We start from the raw sequence: 26847 nt of genomic DNA on the forward strand, positions 1-26847 counted from the left end.
GTTTCACTGGTAAACGAACATGTTTTACGGGTGAGCTTATAATAAGTCAGGTGGGTGGGGTATAGATATTTTTCCACCTGGAAACGTATTTTATCAAATGTCGGCATCAGCGCATGTGTGTACCAAACTTATACATACACCATTTTGTTGGTATTTAACTAACCTTTCACTGATACAAATATTTGTTTGGTACACGGATGCGCTGGTACTGAATTATTCACCTGAACACTGAAAAATAGCGAAAATTCAGGTTTTTTGGCGAAACTAGGGTTGGATTGAAGCGATGTAAATATTCACATACTGTGGATAGAACTGATCTATTGATGTTTTTTAGAAGCTGTAAGGTCAGTCTATTTGAAAGAAGACGTAAATGATATTTTTTTAAGTATTTAATATATTTGAAATTACAGGGCAAAATAGTAGGGTTAGTGAACTTACCCCTTTGGCATAATATATTGGACTTAAGTTTTCACATGGTTTTCACGTGGTGTAAGTAAGAGACACATTGGGTAATGATGCAGATAAAATACATGTTATTCATATCAATTTAATAGTTTGAAATTCTCTTCATTTTATGCAAGTGTTTCAGAATAAAGATTAACATATGCATGAAATATTAACATACATCAAAAAAACTTTAAGTGTAATAAAGTGTGTGTTTTACTTTGATAAAATCAGCTGAATTTCACACAATGTTATACGTCTCAAGAACGAAGCAAGCCATCCCGTCGTTGCCTTAAAGTTAATGTCCCCAAGATCACTCGCGAACTTAAGAGCTTGAGTGCACAAGATAGGCCCAGACACGGGCATTCTCCTAGCAGTCACGTCCTTAAACCACTCATATACCAAATTGTTTACATCCTCGTGAACAGTTACACTCCTCGCAGGAGGATCACCTGAAACATTGTTTTCAATATCCTCCAACACTTCTGCTTTCCGTTTCAGAATGTTTTGGATCTGGGTTTTTCCTACGCCCATTTCTTCAGCCAATTTACGAGCACTTTTGTTCTTACTTAATTCCAACACACGAGCTCTATCATCCAGCGTTAACACTTTCCGTTTAGACATATTCAAGATCAATCAATTACACATAGGATAACTTACAATACATGTATAACACAATATGCGATTTTCTTTATATATCAAGGTCAAGTTATTATTGGAAAAAATGGGCGGATCTTAAAAACAACGACAAATATGATTGATCATATCGGTCTCTCGCTAATAATTATGCAGTGATTGCAGGATCCCATCAGATGTTACTTACATTTCTCACCTTTTGCAATCGATAATTAAGTGTCAACACGTTCTCATAATTAGTAGGCGGCAGTGTTTGATGTAAAGATGATTTAATATGGACATAGTTAAATTTTAGCGGTCGCTTAACCAAAAAAGAGTCAATTTTGCCGAAAATTAGCGGTCGCTGGACGCGTTAGACAAAAGTCGTTTAGCACAAATATTTTAATAGTAAAATTGTTCGGGGGGAATTCAAAGCGGTCGTTAAAGACAAATGGTTGTTGAGGACACATGGTTGCATCCACAATATTGACTGTATCTCTGTTACTATTAAAGCTTTTGACTTGAAACTCAAAAAAATTATTTACTATCAAAGTCTACACCAGGAGACACAATTCCCATAACTCTGATTTGAATTTTGACAGAATTATGTCCCTTTTTAACTAGGATTGTTTTACTGGCAAAGCTCTAATTCAGAGTCAAGCACTGAGAAAAGTCGAGCGCGCTGTCTTACGGACAGCTCTTGTTAGCTTGGCTTTTCAACAAAATGTAGAGCTATTGCACTTGCCCAAGCACTGGTATTGGTGTTGGCGTCGGCAACGTTGTTGATTAAAATTTTGATAAAGTCAGATATCTCTGTTAGAATCAGAGCTATTGACTTGAAACTTCACCAGGTTGAACAATCCCCATAACTCTGATTTTAATTTTGACATATTTATGCTCCTTTTTAGCTCACCTGTCACATAGTGACAAGGTGAGCTTTTGTGATCACCCTTCGTCCGTCGTCCGTCGTCAGTCCGTGCGTCCGTGCGTGCGTCAACAATTTCTTGTCTGCACGATAGTGGTTTCATTATTGATTTTATTTTAACCAAACTTGCACACAACTTGTATCACCACAAGATCTCGGTTCCTTTCTTGAACTGGCCAGATCCCATTATGGGTTCCAGAGTTATGGCCCCTGAAAGGGCCAAAAATAGCTAGTTTGACCTTGTCTGCACAATAGCAGCTTCATTTATGATTTGATTTTAACCAAACTTGCACAAAACTTGTGTCACCATAAGATCTTGGTTCCTTTCTTGAACTAGCCAGATCCCTTTATGGGTTTAAGAGTTATGGCCCCTGAAAGGGCCAGAATTAGCTATTTTGACCTTGTCTGCACAATAGCAGCTTCATTTATGATTTTATTTTAACCAAACTTGCACACAACTTGTATCACCATAAGATCTTGGTTCCTTTCTTGAACTGGCGAGATTCCATTATGGGTTCCAGAGTTATGGCCCCTGAAAGGGCCAGAATTAGCTATTTTGACCTTGTCTGCACAATAGCAGCTTCATTTATGATTTGAATTTAATCAAACTTGCACAAAACTTGTGTCGCCATAAGATCTTGGTTCCTTTCTTGAACCGGCCAGTTGCCATAATGGGGTCCAGAGTTATGGCCCCTGAAAGGGCCAAAATTAGCTATTTCGACCTTGTCTGTACAATAGCAGCTTCATTTATGATTTGATTTTAACCAAACTTGCACACAACTTGTATCACCACAAGATTTTGCTTCCTTTCTTGAACTGGCCAGATTCCATCTTGGGTTCAAGAGTTATGGCCCCTTAAAGGTCCAGAATCGGCTATTTTGGCTTTTGCAGCCATATAGAGACTTCATTTATGGTTTTATTTGATACAAACTTCCAAAATATCTTCAACAACAATAAGTCTTGGATTCCATGACAAATCAGATCCAGTTGTAGGTTCCAGAGTTATTTTATATCTGATTACCTCCCCTGATTGTAATCAAAATGGATTTATATCAGTAAGTACTTATAGGACTTATTTGAAATTTCATTATTGTTATTAGTTGGACTGAGACAATCAGGGTAGATAACTATGGACTGATTTTATGTCAAATTACCTCCCTTTATTTCAAATTAAAATGGGTATATCTCCGTAACTAATGAAGATACTGATCTGAAATTTCATTTATGCCAACATATTTATTTGGCAGATCCTTCTTTTGTTCACTTACAATATTTATTTTTTTTAATTACTTTCCTTTTACGTTACTATAAATAGCTTATTTTTAGTAACTTTTTTATTATTGGCCATAGGGAAAAACCGTAATCACTTTTCTGTGGTACAACATGGATGGTACCTCCAATTTTTAGGTGTTTTTTGACATATCTATACCTTGTAAGAATTTTTTTCTTCTTTTTGGTTAAATTTCTTCCCTTTGTTGTTCCTGTCCTTTGGATTTAGATATTTTTTTTGAGGACCTTCTTGTCTCAAGTGCAATGATAACAGGTGAGCGATATAGGGCCATCAAGTGGCCCTCTTGTTAACTTTGAACTTTTTGGTGAAAGTTTTTGATAAAGTCAAATATCGCTGTAACTATCAAAGCTTTTGACTTAAAACTTGAAATAGTTATTTACTATAATAGTCTACACCAGGACAAACACTCCAAATAACTCTAATTTAAATTTTGACTTAGTTATGCCCCTTTTTAATCCCCCGCCACGAGTGGTGGGGGGTTATAGGAATGGTCTCCGTCCGTCCTTCCGGGTTTCCGTCCTTCCGTCTTCCATCCTTCCGTAACATTTTGTGTCCACTCTGTATCTCCTAAACCCCTTGAAGGATTTTCATGAAACTTGGGTCAAATGATCACCTCATCAAGACGATGTGCAGAACCCATGAATCAGCCATGTCTGTTCAAGGTCAATGTCACAACTCGAGGTCAAAGGTTTGAGCTCCCATTTCGTGTCCGCTCTGTATCTCCTAAACCCCTTGAAGGATAATCATGAAACTTGGGTCAAATGATCACCTCATCAAGACGATGTGCAGAACCCATGAGTCAGCCATGTCGCTTTAAGGTGGTTAAGGTCACAACTCCAGGTCAAAGGTTTGAGCCTTCCATTTCCTGTCCGCTCTGTATCTCCTTAACCTCTTGAAGGATAATGATGAAACTTGGGTCAAATGATCACCTCATGAAGACGATGTGCAGAACCCATGAGTCAGCAATGCCGGCTCAAGATCAAGGTTGCAACTCAAGGTCAAAGGTTTCAGCCTTCGATTTTGTGTCCGCTCTTTATCTCCTAAACCCCTAGAAGGCATTTTATAAAACTTGGGTCAAATGATCACCTCATCAAGACGATATGCAGAACTGATGAGTCAGCCATGCTGGCTCAAGGTCAAGGTCACAACTTAGGGTCAAAGGTTTGAGCCTTTCATTTTGTGTCCACTCTGTATCTCCTAAACCCCTTGAAGGATTTTCATCAAAGTTGGGTCAAATGATTATCTCATCAAGAACTCATGAGTCAGCCATGTCAACTCAAGGTCAAGGTCACAACTCAATGTCAAAGGTTTGAGTTCTGTATCTCCTAAACCCCTTGAAGGATTTTCATGAAACTTGGGTCAAATGATCACCTCATCAAGACGATGTGCAGAATTCATGGGTCAGCCATGTCAGTTCAAGGTCAAGGTCACAGCACAAGGTCAAAAGTATCTATAACACTTGGGGGATTTAGCTGTCTTTCAGACTGCCTTGTTAACTTAGAATGTTTTGGTTAAAGTTTTTGATAAAGTCAAATATCTCTGTTACTGTCAAAGCTATTGACTTGAAACTTGAAATATTATTTACTATTAAAGACTACACTGTAAGGAACAGTCCCTATAACTCTGATAAAATCTTGACAGATTTATGCCCCTTTTGCTTTCAAAGCTCTTTTTCAGAGTCAAACACTAAGAAAAGTCAAGCATGCTGTCTTACGGACAGCTCTTGTTCCAAAACCAATACCATCCCAAAATGTGAAAAAAAGTCCTAACTTTACTGATGTTGACCTTACACCTTCACATAACCAGACGACTGGTTTCATAGCTGTAAAAGTGATATTGGAGACCAGTCTTGAAATGCTGCATTGCCATTGGTCAGATTCAAGATGGAACTGAAATTCAACCAATCGTATGCTGGAGTTTTAAGACTGGTCTTCAGTCAGAGGTTTATAACCCCTGGCACAGCTCATGCCATAGAACTAATGTCATTATATTCCCCCCATAAGTAGACATATTGTTTTTGCCTTTGCCTTGCAAAAAATGGCTGCCAGAGCTAAAGGTATAAATAGGGAGGGAGGGGGAGACATATATTTTTGTGACAAAAACACTTTGTATTATAGTTCTTATATGTTTTTACTTCCTTTACGGTCAAAGTAGAGTAAATTAGAGGGGATTTTTGTAGTATTGAAAATGAGGAGTGCTGGGGCTCTTCCTTCATATATTTCCACGCATTTTAATTGAAACTGAAGTGTCATTCAATAATTATTAATGACCTTACAGTTGAAACTTATCTAGTGTGAATATTTAAATCAGCGATTTATATATAGATTAGTAATTGTTAATGACCTTACCTTCAGTCTAAATGATTTGTTATCTTTTTTTTTAACTCACCTGAGCACAAAGTGCTCATGGTGAGGTATTGTTATCATGCTGTGTCCGTCGTCCATCAAGTCATCAACATTTGTATTTAAACAACATCTCCTCCAAAATCACTGAATGGATTTTGATGAAACTTGGCTAGGTTGTTCCTTGGGTGGTTTTCCACCAAAATTGTTCAAACGGTTCCACTTGGTTGCACATAGGGGTTGCCAGAGCTAAAAATAGAAAAAACTTTAACGATATCTCTTCCTAAATCAATGGTCTGAGTTTGAAATAATTTTACACAAAATGGACCTTATGTCATCTTCTACCAAGATCGTTCAAATTATACCAATTTGTCAAAATACATTGCCGCTAGAGGGTGTGGTCACTTTTCCCTATATGTATATAGTGGAAACTTAAAAAATCTTCTTGTATGGAACTGCTTGCCCGATTTTAGAATAACTTAACACAAATGGTCCTTATGTCACCTTCTTCCAAGATCGTTCAAATTATATTGATTTGTCAAAAAACATGACCACCTGAGGGCATGGTCACTTTTCCCTCTATGTATAGTGGAAACTTTAAAAATCTTCTTATATGAAACCGCTGGCCTGATTTTAAAATAATTTTACACAGATGGTCCTTGTGTGACCCTCTACGAATAATGTTCGGGCTACATGTATTTTGATACGTAAAAAAACATGGCCGCCAGAGGGCATGGTCACTTTTCCCTATTTGTATAGTGGAAACTTTAAAAATCTTTTTGTGTGAAACTGCTGGCCTGATTTTGAAATAATTTTGCACAAATGGTTCTTGTGTTACCCTCTGCCAAGACTGTTCACATTATTCTAATTCGTCAAAAAACATGGCTGCTATATCTGAAACAATAATAGCTAGAGCCTTGATATTTGGTGTGTAATATCAGATTTGTAATGTCAAGTTGAACCATAATGGTTCAGATTATTGCCCTAGGTTCAAAAGTGTGTGTGACATGTATATGATATAGGCTAACATAGAACAAACCTTACTTTTCACTTATACAGACACACTTGAAGCCTTGTACACCGTTGAGCGCTTTAGGGTCAATGACCCTCTTGTTACATTTTTCAGTTTCTGGGATTCTTCATTTGATGATGAACTACTTGCCAATAAAGTTGCTATGAATCTGCTCTATGTTCAGGTAAGAATGCCATGAGAACGCCTTTTGTTTGTGTAAAGTTGCCATGAGAATGCCCTATGTACAGGTAAAGTTGCCATGATTGCATTCTATGTTCAGGGAAAGCTTTTGTGAATCTGTTCTAGGTGTTCAAGTAATGTTGCCATGAATCTGCTCTACATTTAGGTAAACTTGCCATGAGTATGATCAATGTTCAGGTAAACTTGCATTGAATCTGCTATATGTTCATGTTGCTATGAAAATGTCCTGTATAATAAGTTTCTGTGAGTCTTATCTATGTTCAGATAAAGTTGCTACGAATCTGCTCTATGTTGAAATAAAATTGCCGTGAGTATGCTCTGTGTTCAGATTGAGTTGCCATGAGTATTCCCAATGTTTAGATAAAGTTGCCATTGGTAATGTATGCGTAATGTTCAGGTTAGTTGCCAGGAGGTAAAATTGTCACGAGTCTATTCTATGTTCGTGTAAAGTTCCCAGGAATCTGCTGTACATGTGTTTAGGTAAAATTGCCATGAGTCTGCTCTGTGTTCAGGTAAAGTTGCCACGAGTCTACTCTGTTTAGGTAAAATTACCATGAATCTGCTCTATGATCAGGTAATATGTTCAGGTAATGTTGCCATGAGTCTGCTGTATGGTCAGGTAAAGTCACTATGAGTGTGCTCAATGTTCACATGAAGTTTCCTTGGACCTGCTTTATGTTCAGATAAAGTTGCCATGAGCCTTCTTTATGCTCAGGTAAAGTTGCTTGAGTGCACTTAATGTTGACATGAAGTTGCAATGAGTCTGCTCTATTTTCAGGTAATGTCTTGTCCTGTAATTTAGCAGTGTAATACTGTGTCTTTAGGTACAATAACACTGTATATTCTGTCAAATGTAAGACAGGCTTATCTTACAGACTTTGGACAACTAAAATATTTTGGTTTGGGCAACCAACTTTTCTGAACAAACCACACTCACAGTGAAGACAGCTCAAATTACAGTTTTGGGCAACCAGTTTCTAAACAATTTCACATGCTGATCTTGCTTGTTTTATAATCAGTAAAATGGATATGAAGTTAGCTTTTAATCTTTATGTTGCATAAGGTTAGACGTTTTTGACATTAAGTGAATATTAAGTTTTTAAATGAAAAATATACTGTCATGAAAACTTCTAGATTATGTTTCAACAGGCTGTAAGTGATATAGATAGACAGTGGGTACTTGCCACTAAAGACCAGAAAGAACACCTCAAATCTTTACAACAAAAAGGATCCAAACGAGAGGTATTAGAAATTAAACAGAAAAAGATATTATTGTAATATTAATATTTAAAGATTTTAATTGCTCAAGAGCCCACTCTGCTATCTGCAAGTTTTGCCAGATTAGATAAAATTCTTACAGATGAAGAATTTTGTTACTGGCCAGAAATAGATTCAAAGGTACTTTCAGAGAGATGCAAACATTTTTGAATCCCAAGTGAGGCACTGTAAGTTCAAACTGCTAGTATTTGTTGCACACCTGAATTTGCCTAACCAAACACTGCAACTGGCACAGTTGCAACACATAAATCTTCCATGTTTTCATTGGACAGGTCTTTAAGGTAGTTCATAGTTTTATATTCCTGGAGGTACCACATTTGTTAGATTCATTTCTGTCTGTAAAATAATTGTTTTGATGAAGCTTGTGGTTATTTTAATGTACTTAGGAATTTTAACCTTTTAGGTGTGTTATTAAAAATGTTGAATGAGATAATGTTTCACTGTATTTCAGTTTTTACGATTAGCAAGAACATTAAAACATTACGGATACATTCAGTTTCATCCTTGTACCGCTGATTATCCTCAGGCAAATTCTAGAGTGGTCATAGCTGCTGGCAACAAAGAATTGAATTTCAGAATACTTGTGAAACCGGTAAGTTATGTTTGAAGATTGTCACAGTCAAAGTGGTGAATCCATAGTCAAATTGATTAATCCAGTCAAGATGGTGAATCCACAGTCAAAGTGGTGAATCCATAGTCAAATTGATTAATCCACAGTCAAAGTGCTGAATCCAGATGTACCTTCGCAGTAGGGTTGTTGGAAGTTGCTTATTCAGAATCACTTTACTTTCATTTCTGAGGAACCTGTGGGTTGAAGCCTTGCATGGGTTGTTGCCATAAGAGAAGGCAATTCAGTTGATTTTTGGAATGTTGGGGATTGTACACGTGTGCCAGAAATAAGGCCTGCAGGGCCTCAGTGCATCTTCTTTTACTACTAAATTTAGAAAGTTGCCAGGTAACCTTAATAGTATAGGTGTGATTCAACATGAGAAATATACTTTATCTAATAAGTTTGATGATATATGAAGAAATAGTAATAAAGGGCTGTCCGCTTCATTTTGACGGTACTGTACCGTCTTATCTTGAAAAATGATTAATTTGGGTGGGGTTCATTTTATTGTGTTGCTGTGTATTTAACCTTTAGCCTGCTGGCGGCAAGTGATTCTGCCTTTGCGGCCAGTGCAGATCAAGATCAGCCTGCACTGTTTGCTATTCAGTCAGTACATTTTCAGTAAACATCCCTTTGAATAATAAAAGGTATTGTCCAAATTGAATGATGGACCAGTCCATTTTAGAAATTTAGCAGGCTAAGGGTTAAGGATTGAACTTTCGACATAGCTTTATTCATATCTGTTGAAAATGGAGCTTAAGAATTTAATTAAAAAGCCCCATTCTCTCAGAGTATGGTGAATGTATATTTATTTTAGATTTCCTATAGTATCAGGATGATAGACTTTGATAAGATGTAAGTGTAGATGTAGATATTAACTGCTATATTTTTGTTTACCTGCAGGATGCTTTTAAAGAAGCAGTGTTCAAAATCACAAGAATTAGATGTTGGAGAATTACTACCACCGTATGTATCACAGAAATATACCATGTTGTCAATTTCTTTGTGAAATGTATTTGTTCAAACTGCATTGAACAGATGTATATGCATAAATACAATAGACTTTACAGACTTCAAGGTGTGAAAGGAGAAGTGGTCTATCTGCTACTTGATCTTGATGCACTTGCACCTTTATTGCTCTCAATCCTGCATGTATTGGTTTACAATAGACTGAAGCAGTCAATTATTAATTTGAAACATACAAAACGTATTTAATATTGTTTCCAGTAGGCTAAATGAGCGACATGTTTGCTTGCTAGAGACTAAACAAACAAAGTGTTCTGAACTACTAGAGGCTTAGAAACATTCAGCACATATTGATGTTATATGGTTGTAAAAATCTTTAGACTTTAACTTTCAAATTTAATTTTAATGATAAAAGTTATTGTTAAATTTAATATTGGTAGTCTACAAGGATCCCAAATGTGAAGGAATTGAACAACTTATTTCTAGCAGGTTTCACAGTGCATGTCATTTTTATACACCCGAAGGGACGTATTATGTTATACCCCCAGTGTCTGTCCGTCTGTTAGCAGTTATGTGTCCGCTCTGTAACTCTTGAACCCCTTAAAGGATTTCAAGGAAACTTGACACAAATGTTCACCACACCAAGACGACATGCAGAATGCAAGTTTTGGATGTCTTGCTTCAAGGTTAAGGTCACACTTAGGGTTTAAAGGTCATATCAGTTTGTTTCATGTCTGCTCAGTAACCCTTGAACTGCTTGAAGGATTTCAAAGAATCTTGGCGCAAATGTTCACCAAACCCAGACGATGTGGAGCTCATGTTTCGGATGACTCACTTCAAGGTCAAAGTCACACTTAAGGGTCAAAGGTCATATATGACTTTGCTTTCTTTATATTGCTTTGCATTGCAGTGCTCTTGTTTTTATTGCAGATCCCTTTTTTTGTTTACTTACAATAAAAAAAATTTGAATTACTTCTTTTTCATGTTACTATAAATAGCTTATTTTGAAATTTTTTTATTATTGGCCGTAGGGAAAAACCAAGACCACTTTTCTGTGGTACAACATGGATGTTACCTCCAATTTTTAGGTGTATTTTGACATACATTTACCTGGTAAGGATTTTTTTGTGGACTTAAAAAATTTTTTTGTTTGAATTTCTTCCCTTTCTTGTTCCTGTCCTTTGGGCTTCAACAGTCAAGTTCTTTAAATCTTGCTCCCATCCTCTGATGTAACCCTTCTGGCATATATTGACACACTTGGGGGAGCTCTTGTTACTTCCTTTGTTTTCCAGTGACTGATACATCTAAAAACATCACCATTTTAAGTAAACATACAACACTGAACTCTAATCTGTATAAACGGACAGCTTGTGCAGCTGCATATGTTCAGCATTTCAATGAAACTACTCTGAGAGAGTGAGGCATGATGATGGTGATGATGATTATGTATTTTGTAAATGTGCTTATATAATTATATTAAAATTGTAGGTAGCGGACGACAGCGACAACCCCGATTCCTCACTTTTAGAACTGTCTTTTGAATATTTGATTGCAAAAGATACTCTACAGTGGATCACTGTACAATCTGAACAAGTAAGTATACCATCAACTTGTCTATAAAGGAACATTAAAAGACAATGTATGAATCTGCACCTTAACGTTTAGCTTGCTGGTGGCAGGTGATTTGGCCTTCCGACCAGTGCAGACCAAGTTCATCCTGCACATCCTTGCATGGTCTGCACTGTTCACTGTTCAGTCAGTAAATTTTCAGTGATCACCCCTTCAGATAATAAATGTTACTGCCCAAACTGAATGATAAACCAGTCCATTTTAGAAACTTTATGGGTATAGGTTAATATCAAAGGTATTTATTGTGAACTCATTTCATTTCATTGGCCTAAAAGGAGACTGACCAATTTTGACCAAAAGTGTCCTTAGTCTCTAATCTTCCTTTTCATTATTAACTAATGCTTTATCAAAATGTGTGTGGTAATGTGCTATTTATTCATTATTAATGAAAATGTCTCGGGTAAATGAAAATACTTGAAATATTTAGCGTATGGGAAACATTAAATTTTCACAAAATTTTCAGTTTGGACACAACTGTCCACCACAACTTAACACTGTTAATACATTATGAGCAAGAAGCTGAACTTGTGGGGAAAACATTTTTTTGTTACTTGACTGTGGTCATTGCTAGTCATCTTCATATGATTTAAATATGATAAAAAATTATATTTTCTCAAATATCTGTGATTTTTCAGCAACATCTAAACTAAATTCAGTGTAATGATAAACATTCTGGTAGCAAACAGTGTATACATTTTTAGTTGTCACTAATTATAAAAATATCCAAATTGTGTAGGCCATATAAGGGTTAGGCAAACCTTGTCTTTTTATGTTGTCAGCCAAGATTTCTGTTTTATGCAAAGTTATGGTTAGTATAAGGAGGATTGTTTTTTATTTATTGTGGTTGAATTAAACTTAACTACAAAATCTGCAGACAGTTCCACATGAATATTTGAAAATTTCACTGACTTTTTGCATTTCTTTCATGTTATGTAGTGACTTCCCAGCTTTTTATGGTGGAGGAAGACCCTTTAGTGCCCCTTTGTGCATTATTTCAGTCACAGACAGGCACCTAATTAGAACTACCAACCTTCTTTAAGGTAACTGGATGGCTTCGTATGAAAGAATGCTACAACCCAAGCAAGGTTAAACCATCAAATGATCTGAAGTCGACGACCTTAACCATTCTGTCACAGAGGCCCTCAACATAATTTAGTATAAATTAGGAAAGAATAAGACTGCTTTTAAAGAAAGTTACGTACATGTCAAGTATTACTGAGGTATAATGTTCCAATTAGATAAGAATTTTTTTATATAATATTGCAGGCAATATTGATGAGTATGTGTTTACAAGGAATGGTTGAAGAATTAATAATGAAGAAACAAGGAAGAAAAATCAAAAAGGTAAATTTAATGTCAAGAATATTATTGGTGAACATGATGTAAACAAATGCTTTTTGAATTGAGAAATATAAGGAAGAAAGAGGAAGGATAAAAGTATTTTTGATTTTTTATACAGTTTTATAAAAAAAAAAAGGTACTTACTGCATGAAACTACTACATAGATGAAGTTTTTTAGACGTCATTTACTGCATGAGGGTCGTCTTACACCTAAGGGTGTAAGATGGAGTTTTCAAGCACTGGTTTAAGCACTGGAAACTCTGGTATGCAAGTATGCAAAAAATTCTCGATCTTCCAAGTTGTCTTACTGAAAAGAGATTGCGACTTAACTTACTTTAATCTTCATTGTTACAGCCATCAGATAGAGTAAGAAGAGGGAAGAAAAACTTTACGAGAGAAAACAGTATTCCATCAGGCCTGGTACAGTCACCGAGTTCTGAGGTAATATTTTTGAGCCGCGCCATGAGAAAATCAACATAGTGGGTTTGCGACCAGCATGGATCCAGACCAGCCTGCGCATCCGCGCAGTCTGGTCAGGATCCATGCTGTTCGCTAAAGGTTTCTCTAATTGCAATAGGATCTGAAAGCGAACAGCATGGATCCTGACCAGACTGCGCGGATGCGCAGGCTGGTCTGGATCCTTGCTGGTCGCAAAGTCACTATGTTGGTTTTCTCATTGCGCGACTCATATTTACTCTGTTATATATTTATGCCAGGTTGAAAAGGTTATCCTCGTAGAACAAGAAAATTTTAGATCAAATCTTGTCAACTTGCTTCTGTATAATGGACTTGCCTCCAGAAACACGTTAATGGGTATCTGTCCTAGTTATAAAAACATGTGAAAATGTCTTTAATGTATCAAAATACTATTGATGAATACTATTGTGAAATTATTATTTATGGGCATGAAATTTCGTAGTTTGGGATAATACGGCTATTTTGCAAGGATGTGAATTTGTTGATTTCTGTTGTTGAAGATAAAATGAATGTGAATTTTATTTGTTCCTTGGCCACAAAATCTACAGAAAATTGTCCCCCACGAATATTAACAATTTCACGGTACTTCAAGTGTAAAATTGTTGTAAATGTTAATATAAGAGAGAAGCACATATAAAAAATTTTGCCCTGATGCTACAAGTTATCCTAAATCTTGCTTTTTTCTCTTGACCACGCCATATCTGTGGCAACAGGTATAAAATTGTTTTTCTCGGTATGAAATTCGTTAACAAACTCTGGAGACAAGTTTAAAACAGACACAATAGTATTAGCTACATTTAACCTGTTAAAGAAAATACAGTACCAACTTCATACGTAATAGAATCAATGCACTATTTTTGTATATTCGCTTCAATCCCTTTGTTATTTTAGTTATATTCTTTGTCTATCCATATAGTAGTTGTCCTGTTGTAAACAATGCACACAAATTATCCTGTTACACTACCTGTTATATTTACCTACCTTGATATATTACATCCATGTATTGGCTGTCCTGTTGCAGAAAGATGATAGGCCCCACCTACCTGTTACACAAAAACATGTGAACAAAACAGTGTCTAAATTGCAGGTAAGCAGAATAAGAGAAAATATTTTTTCTACATGTGCATGTATTTGTCAGAATATTTCCAATATTTATAAAGTTATACCTTTTGACATTGAAGTATTGCCAACAAGGGAAACTGCTTAATGTTTTACAGAAATTTTTTCATCACCTCGCATTTCATGCTCTTTTACTTATTAACAAATAGAGCTTTGAATTAATCCTTACCCTGCTAAATTTCTATATTGAACTTGTCAATCTTTCAATTTGGACGTGCATTAACTGTTAAAAGGATGTGCAGGCTGATCATAATTTACACTGGTCGCAAAGGCAGAATCAATTGTGTCCAGTATGATAAGGGTTAAACAGTACTAATCAAAAGATAGAAGGTTTTCTCTTTTAGAAGTTTAAGTTAAGTGATGCCTTGTGATTTGAAGGTGTGAACATGTCAGTGATTTTCTGGCAGAAATAATGTATATTTTTGGCTTTTTTGGAGTTCACTTTTAATTAGAATTATTGATTTCATGGTTTATCATCTGATTTAACATGGTTAAGAGTTCAGATGTGCAGAACTTAACCAAGAGAGCGTAAGCCCAAGCAGTTAAATATCCAAGCATCTAAACGATAAATTGTGGTAGAGCAGACTGTTAACAAAGAGATATTTCTTTTGTATTTTCACTCTAACATGTACATTGAAATATAAGACAAAAGTTATGTTTATATTCATTTATCGGAGGAGAAATGTACCAAACTCATGCAGCATTTTGAAGTCATAATTTACAAATTGTCTGTGTGTCAACTGTTGTTTATTGCAGATTTTATCACTGTCGTTTTCCTTCTTTGTTTAACTAATCACACATCAGATCATGTTAGAAATTCTAGTAACCCACTGTGGAATATTTCATGTATTGTCTACAGTTTGATAAGACTAGTTTGAAATGATATGTTTTCAGGACCTTAAATTGTTGAAGGGAAAAGGTACACAGAATGGTGATTCGGTTACAAATTCTGCCTTTGAAGATGCCATAGGAGATGATGACCTCTAGTCAATGTCAAGGTCATTTGTGAAGGTCTAGGTTGTTTAAACTTTGGAAAAAAATAATGAAAACAGCTTTTCAGATGCTTTATTATGTTTAATTGCAATTAAGGAGTTGTAACCAGCTTGACAAGTCAAGATTTTCAGCTCTGTTATGGATTCTTCTTACATGGTTTCACCTTTCTAACATGTTATGGAAAAAGTCATGACATTATGCTTATAAGAGCAACATAAATAGATGGTTAATGCCTAATACTTAAATGCATAAAACTTGCTGATTATTGGTCCACTACCTTAAAAAGTTGTCTCAGTAAAAAGTTTTTGGTGTAATTCAGTTGTAGAGACATACTGTGAAATCATTTAATTTTGTGGGCATAAAATTTCGTGGTTTTGGTCAAACCAGCAATTTTGTGGGGATATAAATTTGTGGATTCAACTTTTTAACATAACAGCCACGAAATCCATGATAATTAGTCCCAAACGAATATTAATGATTTCACAGTACATTAATTTGATAAAGGTTTATTACATTTTAAGTCTCCTGAACTGTGTTCAGAGTGATCCATTAGTATAGGTAGCTGGTCCAGTGTCTGTCATCCATTGTCTGCCATCTGTAGTCCACGGAATGCATAGACATTTTAACATCTTCTCCTCTCAAACTTAAGGTCAGAATTATACCAAACTTGATCAGTAACATCCTGGCAAAGTCTTCCCTCAGATTTATTCAAACGGTTGAGCTTTCAGGGGCTGCTTAAGCCGGAAATGGAAATACCTTTAAATGATTTTTAACTTCATGATGGATTTTTAATGAGACTTGTTCTGTAACATCTTTATAAGGTCCTCTCCCAAATTTGTTGAAATGGGAGTGTTAAGTTCCTTTAAATGGCTGCTAGAGCTAAATATAGAAAAAAAAACATCTTCATAAACATCTGATAGATGTTCATCAAACTTGGTCTGTAGCATCATTGAAAGGTCCTCTTTTAAGTTTTATTCAAATGTTGTCGCCCCTTTTACAGTCGACTAAAGCTAAAAATTGAAAAGCATTTAAACAACTCCTCATGAAGGTATTGATGGATCTTCATCAAACTTAGCTTAGGTCAGCTGAGCGACTTAATGCCCAAAAGGCATTCTTGTTTATGCGAAATTTGCACAAGTTCTGCTTTGAGGCTATTGCAGGACTTCATGATTGAAATTGTTGGTTACTGGAAGAACGTTACTTTAGGATATTGATATTTCCTCTTGAGAGATATGTTACTTTAGGGTGACAATATTACTTAGTAGAAAAACATATGTATTTAATACTTACTCATTTACGCTGAATGAATGATATTACTTATTCATTTACACCGAATGAAGGATGTCTGATGATGTGACAGAGTGTATATAAAAGTTCACATGTCAGTATCATCGAAAAAAAAATATTGATAGCACCTGTCCCATTGTAAATAAAATAATATTAAAAGTGTGTTATGTTATTACATGTATAACAATTATATGAACTTAGATTGTGTAAGGCCAGTATTGAAAGAGGTTGTTTTCATGGATAAATTAGATAGAAATATAATCATAATTAAAATGTTACTGTTACTGATAGATGCTTTAATTTGTTTGTTTACTTGTTAGGAATTTTGCTCTTTTGTCATGTGAGATTTATGTTTGCAGAGACCACCAGATTCACTGATATTGTACAACTAACTTTAACTTTAACTGAAGAATTGAATTGGCTTTATGCGTTTGGTGAAATACAGGTCCATAAGTTCTTAAAACGTTTTTTTTTTGTTTTTTGTTTGTTTTTTTTTCATGTAGATGAAGGTTAAGGAGAATGTAAAACCCATACACTTTTAGGTACAAACTTTTAAATCTTTAACCTTTACCCTGCTAAATTTCTAGAATGGACTGGTCCATCATTCAATTTGGACAGTACCATTTATTATTCAAAGGGATGTTCATTGAAAATTTACTGACAGAAAAGCGAACAGTGCAGACCATAATCAGTCTGCACGGACAGATCTTGGTCTGCACTGGTTGCAGAGGCAGAATCAGTTGCTGACAGCAGGCTAAAGATTAATTTTGATCATATATCTCTGTCATTTTTGTTATGGGAGGAAAATTTTACTCTTCCTGACAGGTCAGTGTTAAAAAGAAATCAGATTCCTTACATAGCATTAAAGCAGTGTGTGAACTTGATAAAATAAAAGCAAATTTGTGTAATGTTGTGAAACCTATATATTTGCACGAATATGTGTTTCTTAAAGATACACTACTTTGGTCATAATTAAAGATACATTGTTTTTTGCCATAATTTAAAAAAACATAATTTCAAGCACTCACTAATAGATCAAGAATGATAACTCTGTATGACTTGATTTTTATTCCTGAAAGTCATGAAAACTGCTATTACAGAATATGCATACATTTATATAGTACTCCTACAATATTAGCTTGCTATTTTCATACTTATTCTGTTTGCTTTTGTGTTCTGATTCATGACCTCTCAAGATATATTATATCTATACAAGGCATTATCACTTGATTAAACAATACTCTCTTTATATATAAATAAGGCAGTTTTGTAAGCTTCACTTTGCATTGTAAAAATCATCAAACATTCCACATTTACTTATAGATTTATTGTCTGTCATGATGAAAGTGTGGGTGCGAGCACATTTTAAAATATGCGTGTATGTATAAAGGTATGTGTGTATGCATAAATATATGTATGCACATACACTTTTCATACGTGTCAGCGTTAACATGTAGGTGCACCCATCTATGGACATCCACTTACATATACACGTGCACTATGCACCAGGCAAATATATATGTCCACGTGTAATTATACAATAACAGTCGTTAAATTACAAGTTCACGTATATAACCATGCACATTCATGTCCATGCATTCACCTAAATATTTACGCATGTGTAAAAATGTATGCTTTTATATGTACGAATGTTTTGAAATGTGCGAGCACGCACAGTAACTTTCGACCCAAATGGTATACATATATATATATAGATTTGTTTGAATATTCATTACCCGTCATTTCTTTGTATGCAATTAATGTTTCATTTGTTTAAATATGCCTGTTTCACTAAATTTGGTGTGTTTGGTCACAAGCTTTTAAACAAAACTATTCCTTGTAAGACCTCCTGTCAACTATTAAATTTTTGATAATAATTCTTCAAGTAGGTTTTATATAATATTTAAGTACCATGAGGTCGCTGGGACAAATCTCCAGGTATATTGGTGCAGTTTTGTAAAATTTATGGCCCTTTGAGATCATTTAGTCCATTCAGTGTACCTGTAAAATTACAGAATACGGCTTCAGCCATTTGCTAGGATGCAGGAGGGGTGTTGTATATTAACTTACCACTCTTGAACAGACTCTGCTGTTATTATACCCCCACAAAATGAAGTTTAGGGGGCTGTATAGGAGTGAGCTTGTCCGTCCGTTGGTTTTCATGGTTTCCGGATGATAACTCATGAAAGGCTTGACCGATTTAAATCATTTTTGGTACACAGGTCTAACATCAAAAAATACAGGTCAAGTTTAACTTTGGGGTCAGTAGGTCAAAGGTCAAGGTCACAGTGACTCGGAACAGTTAAACGGTTTCCGGATGATAACTTCAGAATGCTTGGGTCTAGGATCAGTGTTTTGTACACAGGTGTAACATGATAAAATACAGGTCAAGTTCGACTTTGGGGTCAGTACGCTTGGGTCTAGGATCATAGTGTTTTGTACACAGGTATAACATGATAAAATACAGGTCAAGTTCGACTTTGGGGTCAGTAGGTCAAAGGTCACAGTGAACCTGAACAGTAAAACAGTTTCCGGATGATAACTTGAAAATGCTTGGGCCTAGGATCATTAATTTTGGTACACAGGTGTAACATCATGAAATACAGGTCATGTTCGACTTTGAGGTCAAAGGTCAAGGTCACAGTGACTCGGAACAGTTAAACGATTTCCGGATGATAACTTGAGAATGCTTGGGTCTAGGATCATATTTTTTTGTACACAGGTGTAACATGATAAAATACAGGTCAAGTTTGAGGTTGAAGTTAGTAGGTCAAAGGTCAAGGTCGCAATGACACGAAACAGTTAAACGGTTTCCGGATGATAACTTGAGAATGCTTGAGCCTAGGATCATGACAATTGATAGGGAGGTTAGTTATGACCAGCAGATGGCCCCTTATGATTTTGAGGTCAGTAGGTCACAGGTCAAGGTCACAGTGACCTGGAACACTTAAAATGGTTTTCGGACAATAACTTCAGAACACATTGGACTAGGATCATGAAACTTAATAGGTAGGTTGGTCATGACCAGCAGATGACATCTATTAATTTTGAGTTCCAAAGGTCAAAGGTCAGAGTGACCCAGAACATTTAAACCTTTTCCAGACAATAACTTGAGAACGCTTGGGCTGAGGATCATGAAACTTCATAGGGGGGTTGATCGTGACCAGCAGATGACCTGTATTGATTTTGAGGTCAGTAGGTCAAAGGTTAAGCAAGTTCAATTTGACATTGGCTTAGATCTGTGACAAAGCCATATTGTGGGGGTATAATTTGTCACTCCTGTGGCAACTCTAGTTTTAATTAGTTGCATCTTTTGCTTCCAAAGCACTTAACCCTTACCCTGCTAAATTTCTATAATGAACTTGTCCATCTTTCAGTTTGAACAAAACATTAACTGTTAGAAGGGGTGCTTACCAAAAAGATACTGACTGAATGGTGAATAGTGCAGATTTTGATCAGGCTGCACAGATGTGCAGGCTGATTCATGATCTACACTGGTAGCAAAGGCAGAATCAATCGTGGCCAGCATGATATGGGTCAAATATATATATTTTATTAGCTTTGAAGATCAGCTTTTCATTATGTAATCTAAGCATGTTCATTCTATTAGGACAGATGTGTTCATTGGCAGGATAGTTCCTATTGAATGCATTTAAACTTTATCAAACTAATCATTGTGTGTTTAATCCTATAAGTTTTGCCCTCATCCCGTTTTTTTGTTGTTGTTATTTTTTTTCCACTGAAGGAGCATGGAGGGACACATACTTGCTATGCGAAAAGCTCTTGCTAACATTTGGTTGTCTTAATTTTTTTCCTAATCCTCCTGTCCGTATAAAGGGGAGATCACTAGGTGCAATAATTTCAATGTGTCTGTTTCTAAAGTTACTGTTATGTTTAGTTTGTGGTACTAACCAGCATTAACCTCGACTCAACTAAAAACAATGTTACATCGAAATTGATCTTCATATGCTACTCAGTAAATGAGCCGTGCCATGAGAAAACCAACATAGTGGGTTTGCGACAAGCATGGATCCAGACCAATCTGCGCAGTCTGGTCAGGATCCATGCTGTTCGCTTACAGTTTCTCCAATTCCAATAGGCTTTAAAAGCGAACTGCATGGATCCTGACCAGACTGCGTGGATGTGCAGGCTGGTCTGGATCCATGCTGGTCGCAAACCCACTATGTTGGTTTTCTCATGGTGCGGCTCAAGTATGATATTTTTCATGTGTTAACAAGTGTTGTTTTTGTTATCAGCAAGCAGGTATAGGGCAGATAAACAAAAAAAGTGATTTAAAAGGTAGTTCTAACTAAACTATCTTGATACTGAGACACTGCATCGTTAGAAAATCAATTATGTAATGGGGACTGACACGTTGAATGGAAGTTCCATATACAAAACATGTTTATTTCATAACACATTTCATTCCTTAACTTAAAATATATTATTATATTCTGCATTCCACACTCTCACCTCCATGCCTGCGTGCAAAATATTTTTTTGTGATTTTGTGTTAAAGGTTGTACAAAGGGATTTGTAAATACGTTATTTTTTCTAAATGGTAAAACAATGTTTGTCAACTCTTAAGCACACAATAAAAGCAGGACTGTGTTTTCAGCGCTTTGTACCATTCAGCGTGTTTGTATATATAGAAAACTAGCTTGTTGTCTGAAGTCCTAAAAACTATTTTTGGGATACCAGACCCAGAATTTATCAACTTGTATGAATCTAAAAAGTTAGATTTTAAAATGCTAGATATCTTCTCTTGCTCCGTCATTGTAAAAATAATACATACTGTAAAACAAACTATGTATGAATGAGCATTATACATACAGTTCAGCAAATATTCGGACTTACAAGTTAAGTGTAAACAAAGTTATGGCAAATGATTTGTGTCAAGTATAAATGTTAAGACTTTTGATATTGATGAGTATGGACGGATCTAACTATTGATAGTCTTAATATCATAATATACATGTGACAGCTGTTGCATTTAAGGTAGTGTATCCGTGATGGCAATGAGTGATATTTCCGTGAATCAGGGATCAGCCTAGGTCAAAATTTTAGGGAGAAGTGACTTCTCCCTCCACAGAATTTAGGGAGAAGTTGAGAAATTTAAGGAGAAGCATCGGCATAGCATTCAGTTTCTTGCCTATATATATCCACTTTCTGTGGGTCTAGTTGTAACTTATAAACAGTAATTATTTAAGGAAATTGATTCTTGCATTATCATTTTCATGAATTTCTAAATAAAGTATCAACTTAGCTATGAAAAAGTCGCCTTTAAATTTTTATCCGAAATTTACATGTCCGAAATTCGTAAATTTAACAGGTGCACGATCAAAACGGCGTGAAAATTTTCATTAATGTTTCGATTCTCGTACTTTTATAATGCCCGATTTTTGCACCAACTTGTTCAGATTTATACATTTAATTTATTTATTTATTATTTTTTTCGAAAATAATACCAAACTCGTAGTTAATGGCGATCTTTTTACAATATTTTGTACGGCAGTTCTGACGTCCGACGTCCCGAGCCGTTCATTTACAGAAATTGACCGTAATTATGGTAATTGAAATAATTTTTGAAGTAATCTTTAATAAAATGAAAGAATAATATACAATTGTTGCATAAAATCATGCTCTCGTTAAGTTTATCGGCTTTTTACACGGCGATTGAAAATTTTCAAAATGGCGGCGGCTTACAATATTATTGATGGACGCTGTTAGATATTAACGCTACGATTGGCTGAAGTTTGACAGGCGAGTAGGCGGGGTTGACTATGGATTTATCGATAATTTAATCTAGAATATGCATCAAGTTTTGCAACTTTAAGTAAACAGATAATAACTCGCTGAAAAACTCGGCGATTTGGATTTCGCCCGGAGGCGATAATTAGGCGAAGTGGCCGACTTTAAAGCGACGATATCGCTCAAATCGCCTTGTAGGCTGATCCCTGTGAATTCTCCTGTTTTAGCATTTCTGGGCCGTAAAATTTAATGTAGGTCATATGATAAAAACCAAAGAATTACGAAATCACGTACGGAGAAAACGGAATCGAACGGAAATTACTGATTGTCATTTCGTATCGACTACCTTAAGTAAATACATTTATACCTGTTCATGCAAGTGTTAGAACATACATAACCTAGAAATGTATAAATTTTTATTTTTGTTGAGCCCGCTTCCTCTGAGCTCGATATAGTCGCCACTTTTCGGTGAATGTGCGTGCGTCCATGCGTGCGTCCGATTTGTCGGACTTTGACATGCATGGACCAATCTTGTTTTTAATTGGCATGAATGTTTACCTGAATGACAATGCGTGTCACGCGCAAACCCCATGTTCCTATCTCAAAGGTCAAGGTCACAGTTGGAAGTCAAAAGTCAAATCGAAGTTTGCCCGGAGCATTTCTTCATGCATGGTGGGATTTTGATGCAACTTGGAATGAGTGTTCACCAATATGAGACGGAATGTCATGCGCAAGAACCAGGTCCCTAGGTCAGTGTCAAGGTCACACTTGACAGCTGGCGGGCTCGACATTCTACCCGCGGGCATACTTGTTTTTCAATATTTTTCTCCTTTTTACATTACCTACGCTTGAGAGAAGAATGCATATATCCTATGGCATTTTCACGTTGCGTTCACACTAAAGATCACGCATGCGTTTTAAAAGTAGATATCTAGCCTAGAGATTCATTGATGTTCATCGAATTGTACGCATTCAGGGATGAGGTAAGCGGACATTTTAAGAATTAGCGTCATTTTATTTGTTAACAATTTGACGTTGATGCATATAAAGTTTATATACATATACTGCACGTTTTCCTGTATTGTTAGACTTAAACAGTATTCAAAAAAGATATAATTTTGTAACTTAATTGTTGGTGCATTACACAATCTCTTTTAAACGTACTTTTTTGTAACATTCATTCTTGCAGGACTCTGTTTTAAGCTTCACTTTTAGCTTTGTGATATTTCCCAAGCTGAACATGAACTATGTACATTTTTTACCCTAATATGAGTAAATTTTGTCTTTCGAGCTAATCCTGGCTTTTGAAATTACTGTGTTAATTTTTCAGTACCAAGGGTGAGACTTCGTTACTTTTACACCTTTACTTTTATTTGACCAGAAGATTTTTCATGAAGAATTGGCAATTATTGCCATAATATATACTAGTATAACTTTAATTGTTTCTTACTACACAACTACTGTAAAAGCATAGGTTTTCACTGGGTCAGAATTTTGCGAATTTGAAATTTTGAGTATGTTTGTGAGGTTTAGTATTTGAGAATTAGTAGAAAAGGTATCATATTTAAATTAAATTAATAGAGCCTTGTAAATATAGCAAAAATAAAACAGTCGCGAAAATTTCTGGTTTTACAGTATTCCACTGCTAAGTAAATTGAAATCATAATTATGTACGTAACCTGTTGATTGTCCAAAGTATTCTGAGTGTTGTAAAGTACAGAATAAATAACAGATGTTATTCAGGTAATGACTATGCTTATGTACAGGTCGAGTTGACCAGTTGCATTAAGGTGAATGTATGTGCCAAATGTTGCTGTAAATCAAATATATAAAAATAAATATAGCATCAATTTTACGTCGTGTTTGTTTAAGACCCAGTGCTTTTTCTGCAACAGCATTTTGTGTATTCTCTGCAGTAAGCCGACATTCCTTGTAGTTCTGCATTAAGTACAAGTAAAAATGTAATCGTGCATCTGCGATCAAAACACGAGAATTTTTAGCTCACCTGAGCACAAAGTCCGCCGTCGTCAACAATTTGACTGTTAACACTCTAGATGTCACAATTTCGACTCAATCTTAATTAAACTTGGTCAGAATGTTACCCTAAGTAAATTCTTCAAGTTCGATATTGGGTCATCAGTGGGGTCAGAAACGAAGTCACCAGGTCAAATCAAAGGAAAAGCTTGTTAACATGCTAACACTGTAGAGGCCACATTTTTCATCCTATCTTAATGAAACTTGGAAAGAATGTTAATCTGAATGATCATAAGGTCATTTTCAAATCTGGGTCAGGTGGGGTCAAAAACTAGGTCACCAGGTCAAATCAAGGGAAAAGCTTGTTAACACTCTAGAGGCCACATTTTTTACAATATCTTCATGAAAATTAGTCAGAATGTTAATCTTGATGATCTTTAGGTCAGGTTTGAACCTTAATTATGTGGGGTCAAAAACTAGGTCACCAGGTCAACTCAAAAGAAAAGCTAGATAACACTCTAAGAGGTCACATTCATGACCACATATGTTAATGAAACTTGGTCAGAATGTTAATCTTGATGATCTTTAGGTCAAGTTTAAATCTGGATTAGGTGGGGTCAAAAACTAGGTCACCAAGTCAAATCAAATGTAAAACTTGTTAACACTCTAGAGGCCACAATTATGACTGTATCTTCATGAAACTTAGTCAGAATGTTAAACTTGTTGATTATTAGGTCAAATTAAAATCTGGGTCAGGTGGGGTCAAAAACTAGGTCATCAGATGAAATCAAAGGAAAAGCTAGTTAACATTCTGTAAGCCACATTTATGACCGTATCCTAATGAAACTCGGTCAGAATGTTTATCTTGATGATCTTTAGGTCAGCTTTAAATTTGGGTCAGGTGGGGTCAAAAACTAGGTCACCAGGTCAAATCAAAGGAAAATCTTGTTAACACTTTAGAGGTCACAATTTTGGCCCAATCTTAATGAAACTTGGTCACAATTTTACCCTCAATAAAATCTTGGATGAATTCGATATTGGGTCATCTTGGGTCAAAAACTAGGCCACCAGGTCAAATCAAAGAAAAAGCTTGTTAACACTCCAGAGGTCACAGTTTTGGCCCAATCTTAATGAAACTTTGTTAGAATGTTACCCTCAATTAAATCTTGGACGAGTTCGATATTGGGTCATCTGGGATCAAAAACTAGGTCCCCAGGTCGCATCAAAGAAAAAGATTGTTAACACTGTAGAGGCCAAATTTATGACTGTATCTTTATGAAACTTAGTCAGAATGTTAATTTTTATGATCTCAAGGTCCAGTTTGTATCTGGGTCATCTGTCAAAAACTAGGTCACCAGGTCAAATCAAAGGAAAAGTCAGTTAACATTGTAGAGGCCACATTTATGACCATATCTTAACGAAACTTGATCAGAATGTTAATCTTGATGATCTATAGGTCAAGTTCAGATCTTGGTCAGGTGGGGTCAAAAGCTAGGTCACTAGGTCAAATCAAAGGTAAAGCTTGTTAACACTCAGAGGCCTCATTTATGACAGTATCTTTATGAAACTTAGTCAGAATGTTAATCTTGATGATCTTTAGTTCAAGTTTGAATCTTAATTATGTGGGGTCAAAAACTAGGTCACCAGGTCAACTCAAAAGAAAAGCTAGATAACACTCTAGAGGCTACATTCATGACCATACATCTTAATGAAACTTGGTCAGAATGTTAATCTTGATGATCTTTAGTTCAAGTTTGAATCTGGGTCATGTGGGGTCAAAAACTAGGTCACTGGGTCAAATAAAAGGAAAAGCTGGTTAACACTTTAGTGGCCACATTTATTATGACCATATCTTAATGAAACTTGGTCAGAATGTTAATTTCGATGATCTATAGGTCAATAGGTCAGGTGAGCAATACAGAGCCTTCATGGCCCTCTTGTTTGTCTGTTTTCCTCGATTCACACGGATGAAATGTCGTACCCCACAGAAGCAGACAGGCAACATGGCGTCTTACCTCCGAGTCAGACTGGCATCATGTATTCTTCCCTCTCTACAACCTCAAATTGGAAACTCGAAACATATGGTCTCTCCCCTCTCCTCCTGCAGTCAAACTGCCGGTATGTCATTATTTTGTTGAATCATCTTCATGCTGTGACATGAACAATAACAGTGTACCTTCATTTGTACATGAAAATACTGTCTGGCAAAACAACGCCTTAAAGTTCAAGTAACTATTTTGCATTCTTATTTATATTTTGATTTACATTTATGCAAATGATAGGTATTGTAAGAGTTCTTTTCACGCTGGTGAAAAGTGCTTAAAAATCAAAATAAAGTGCTTAAAAAGTGTTTATATTTTGTCACCCGAAGTCTGTATGAACCTTGTTTAGATGACTAATAAAACTAGTTAAGGTCGCTGACTTTGAAACACTTTCCCTTCCTCTCTGGGTTCGAGCCAGTACCGAGATTACTCACTTTGAAAGATTCCCGTTAACAAGATTTCAGGGTATGTCAAGATGCAATATTAGAAGAACCAGGTCCATGATAACTGGATAAGATACGCACTTAAAAGAATAAGAGCATGTAATGAA

The 26847-nt window shown here is 35.8% G+C and overlaps 1 protein-coding gene across 2 annotated transcripts in view; it reads left to right on the forward strand.

The window, feature by feature from the left end:
* Positions 1-16563, forward strand: part of LOC123539704 (sorting nexin-17-like) — a 41235-nt gene extending 24672 nt beyond the window's left edge. Inside the window, exons 8-16 of one of the 2 annotated variants that reach the window (XM_053526783.1) lie at positions 6744-6813; positions 7980-8072; positions 8560-8700; positions 9622-9684; positions 11173-11277; positions 12580-12657; positions 13009-13095; positions 14153-14218; positions 15145-16563. In XM_053526783.1, coding sequence (XP_053382758.1) covers positions 6744-6813; positions 7980-8072; positions 8560-8700; positions 9622-9684; positions 11173-11277; positions 12580-12657; positions 13009-13095; positions 14153-14218; positions 15145-15237 — 796 coding nt within the window. In that variant the 3' untranslated portion in view covers positions 15238-16563. The remainder of the gene's footprint in view (positions 1-6743; positions 6814-7979; positions 8073-8559; positions 8701-9621; positions 9685-11172; positions 11278-12579; positions 12658-13008; positions 13096-14152; positions 14219-15144) is intronic. The other variant, XM_053526784.1, reaches the window with a different exon arrangement.
* The last annotated feature ends 10284 nt before the right edge of the window (positions 16564-26847 follow it).

The sequence above is a fragment of the Mercenaria mercenaria genome, chromosome 16 (genome assembly GCF_021730395.1).
Source record: "Mercenaria mercenaria strain notata chromosome 16, MADL_Memer_1, whole genome shotgun sequence".
Classification (NCBI taxonomy): domain Eukaryota; kingdom Metazoa; phylum Mollusca; class Bivalvia; order Venerida; family Veneridae; genus Mercenaria; species Mercenaria mercenaria.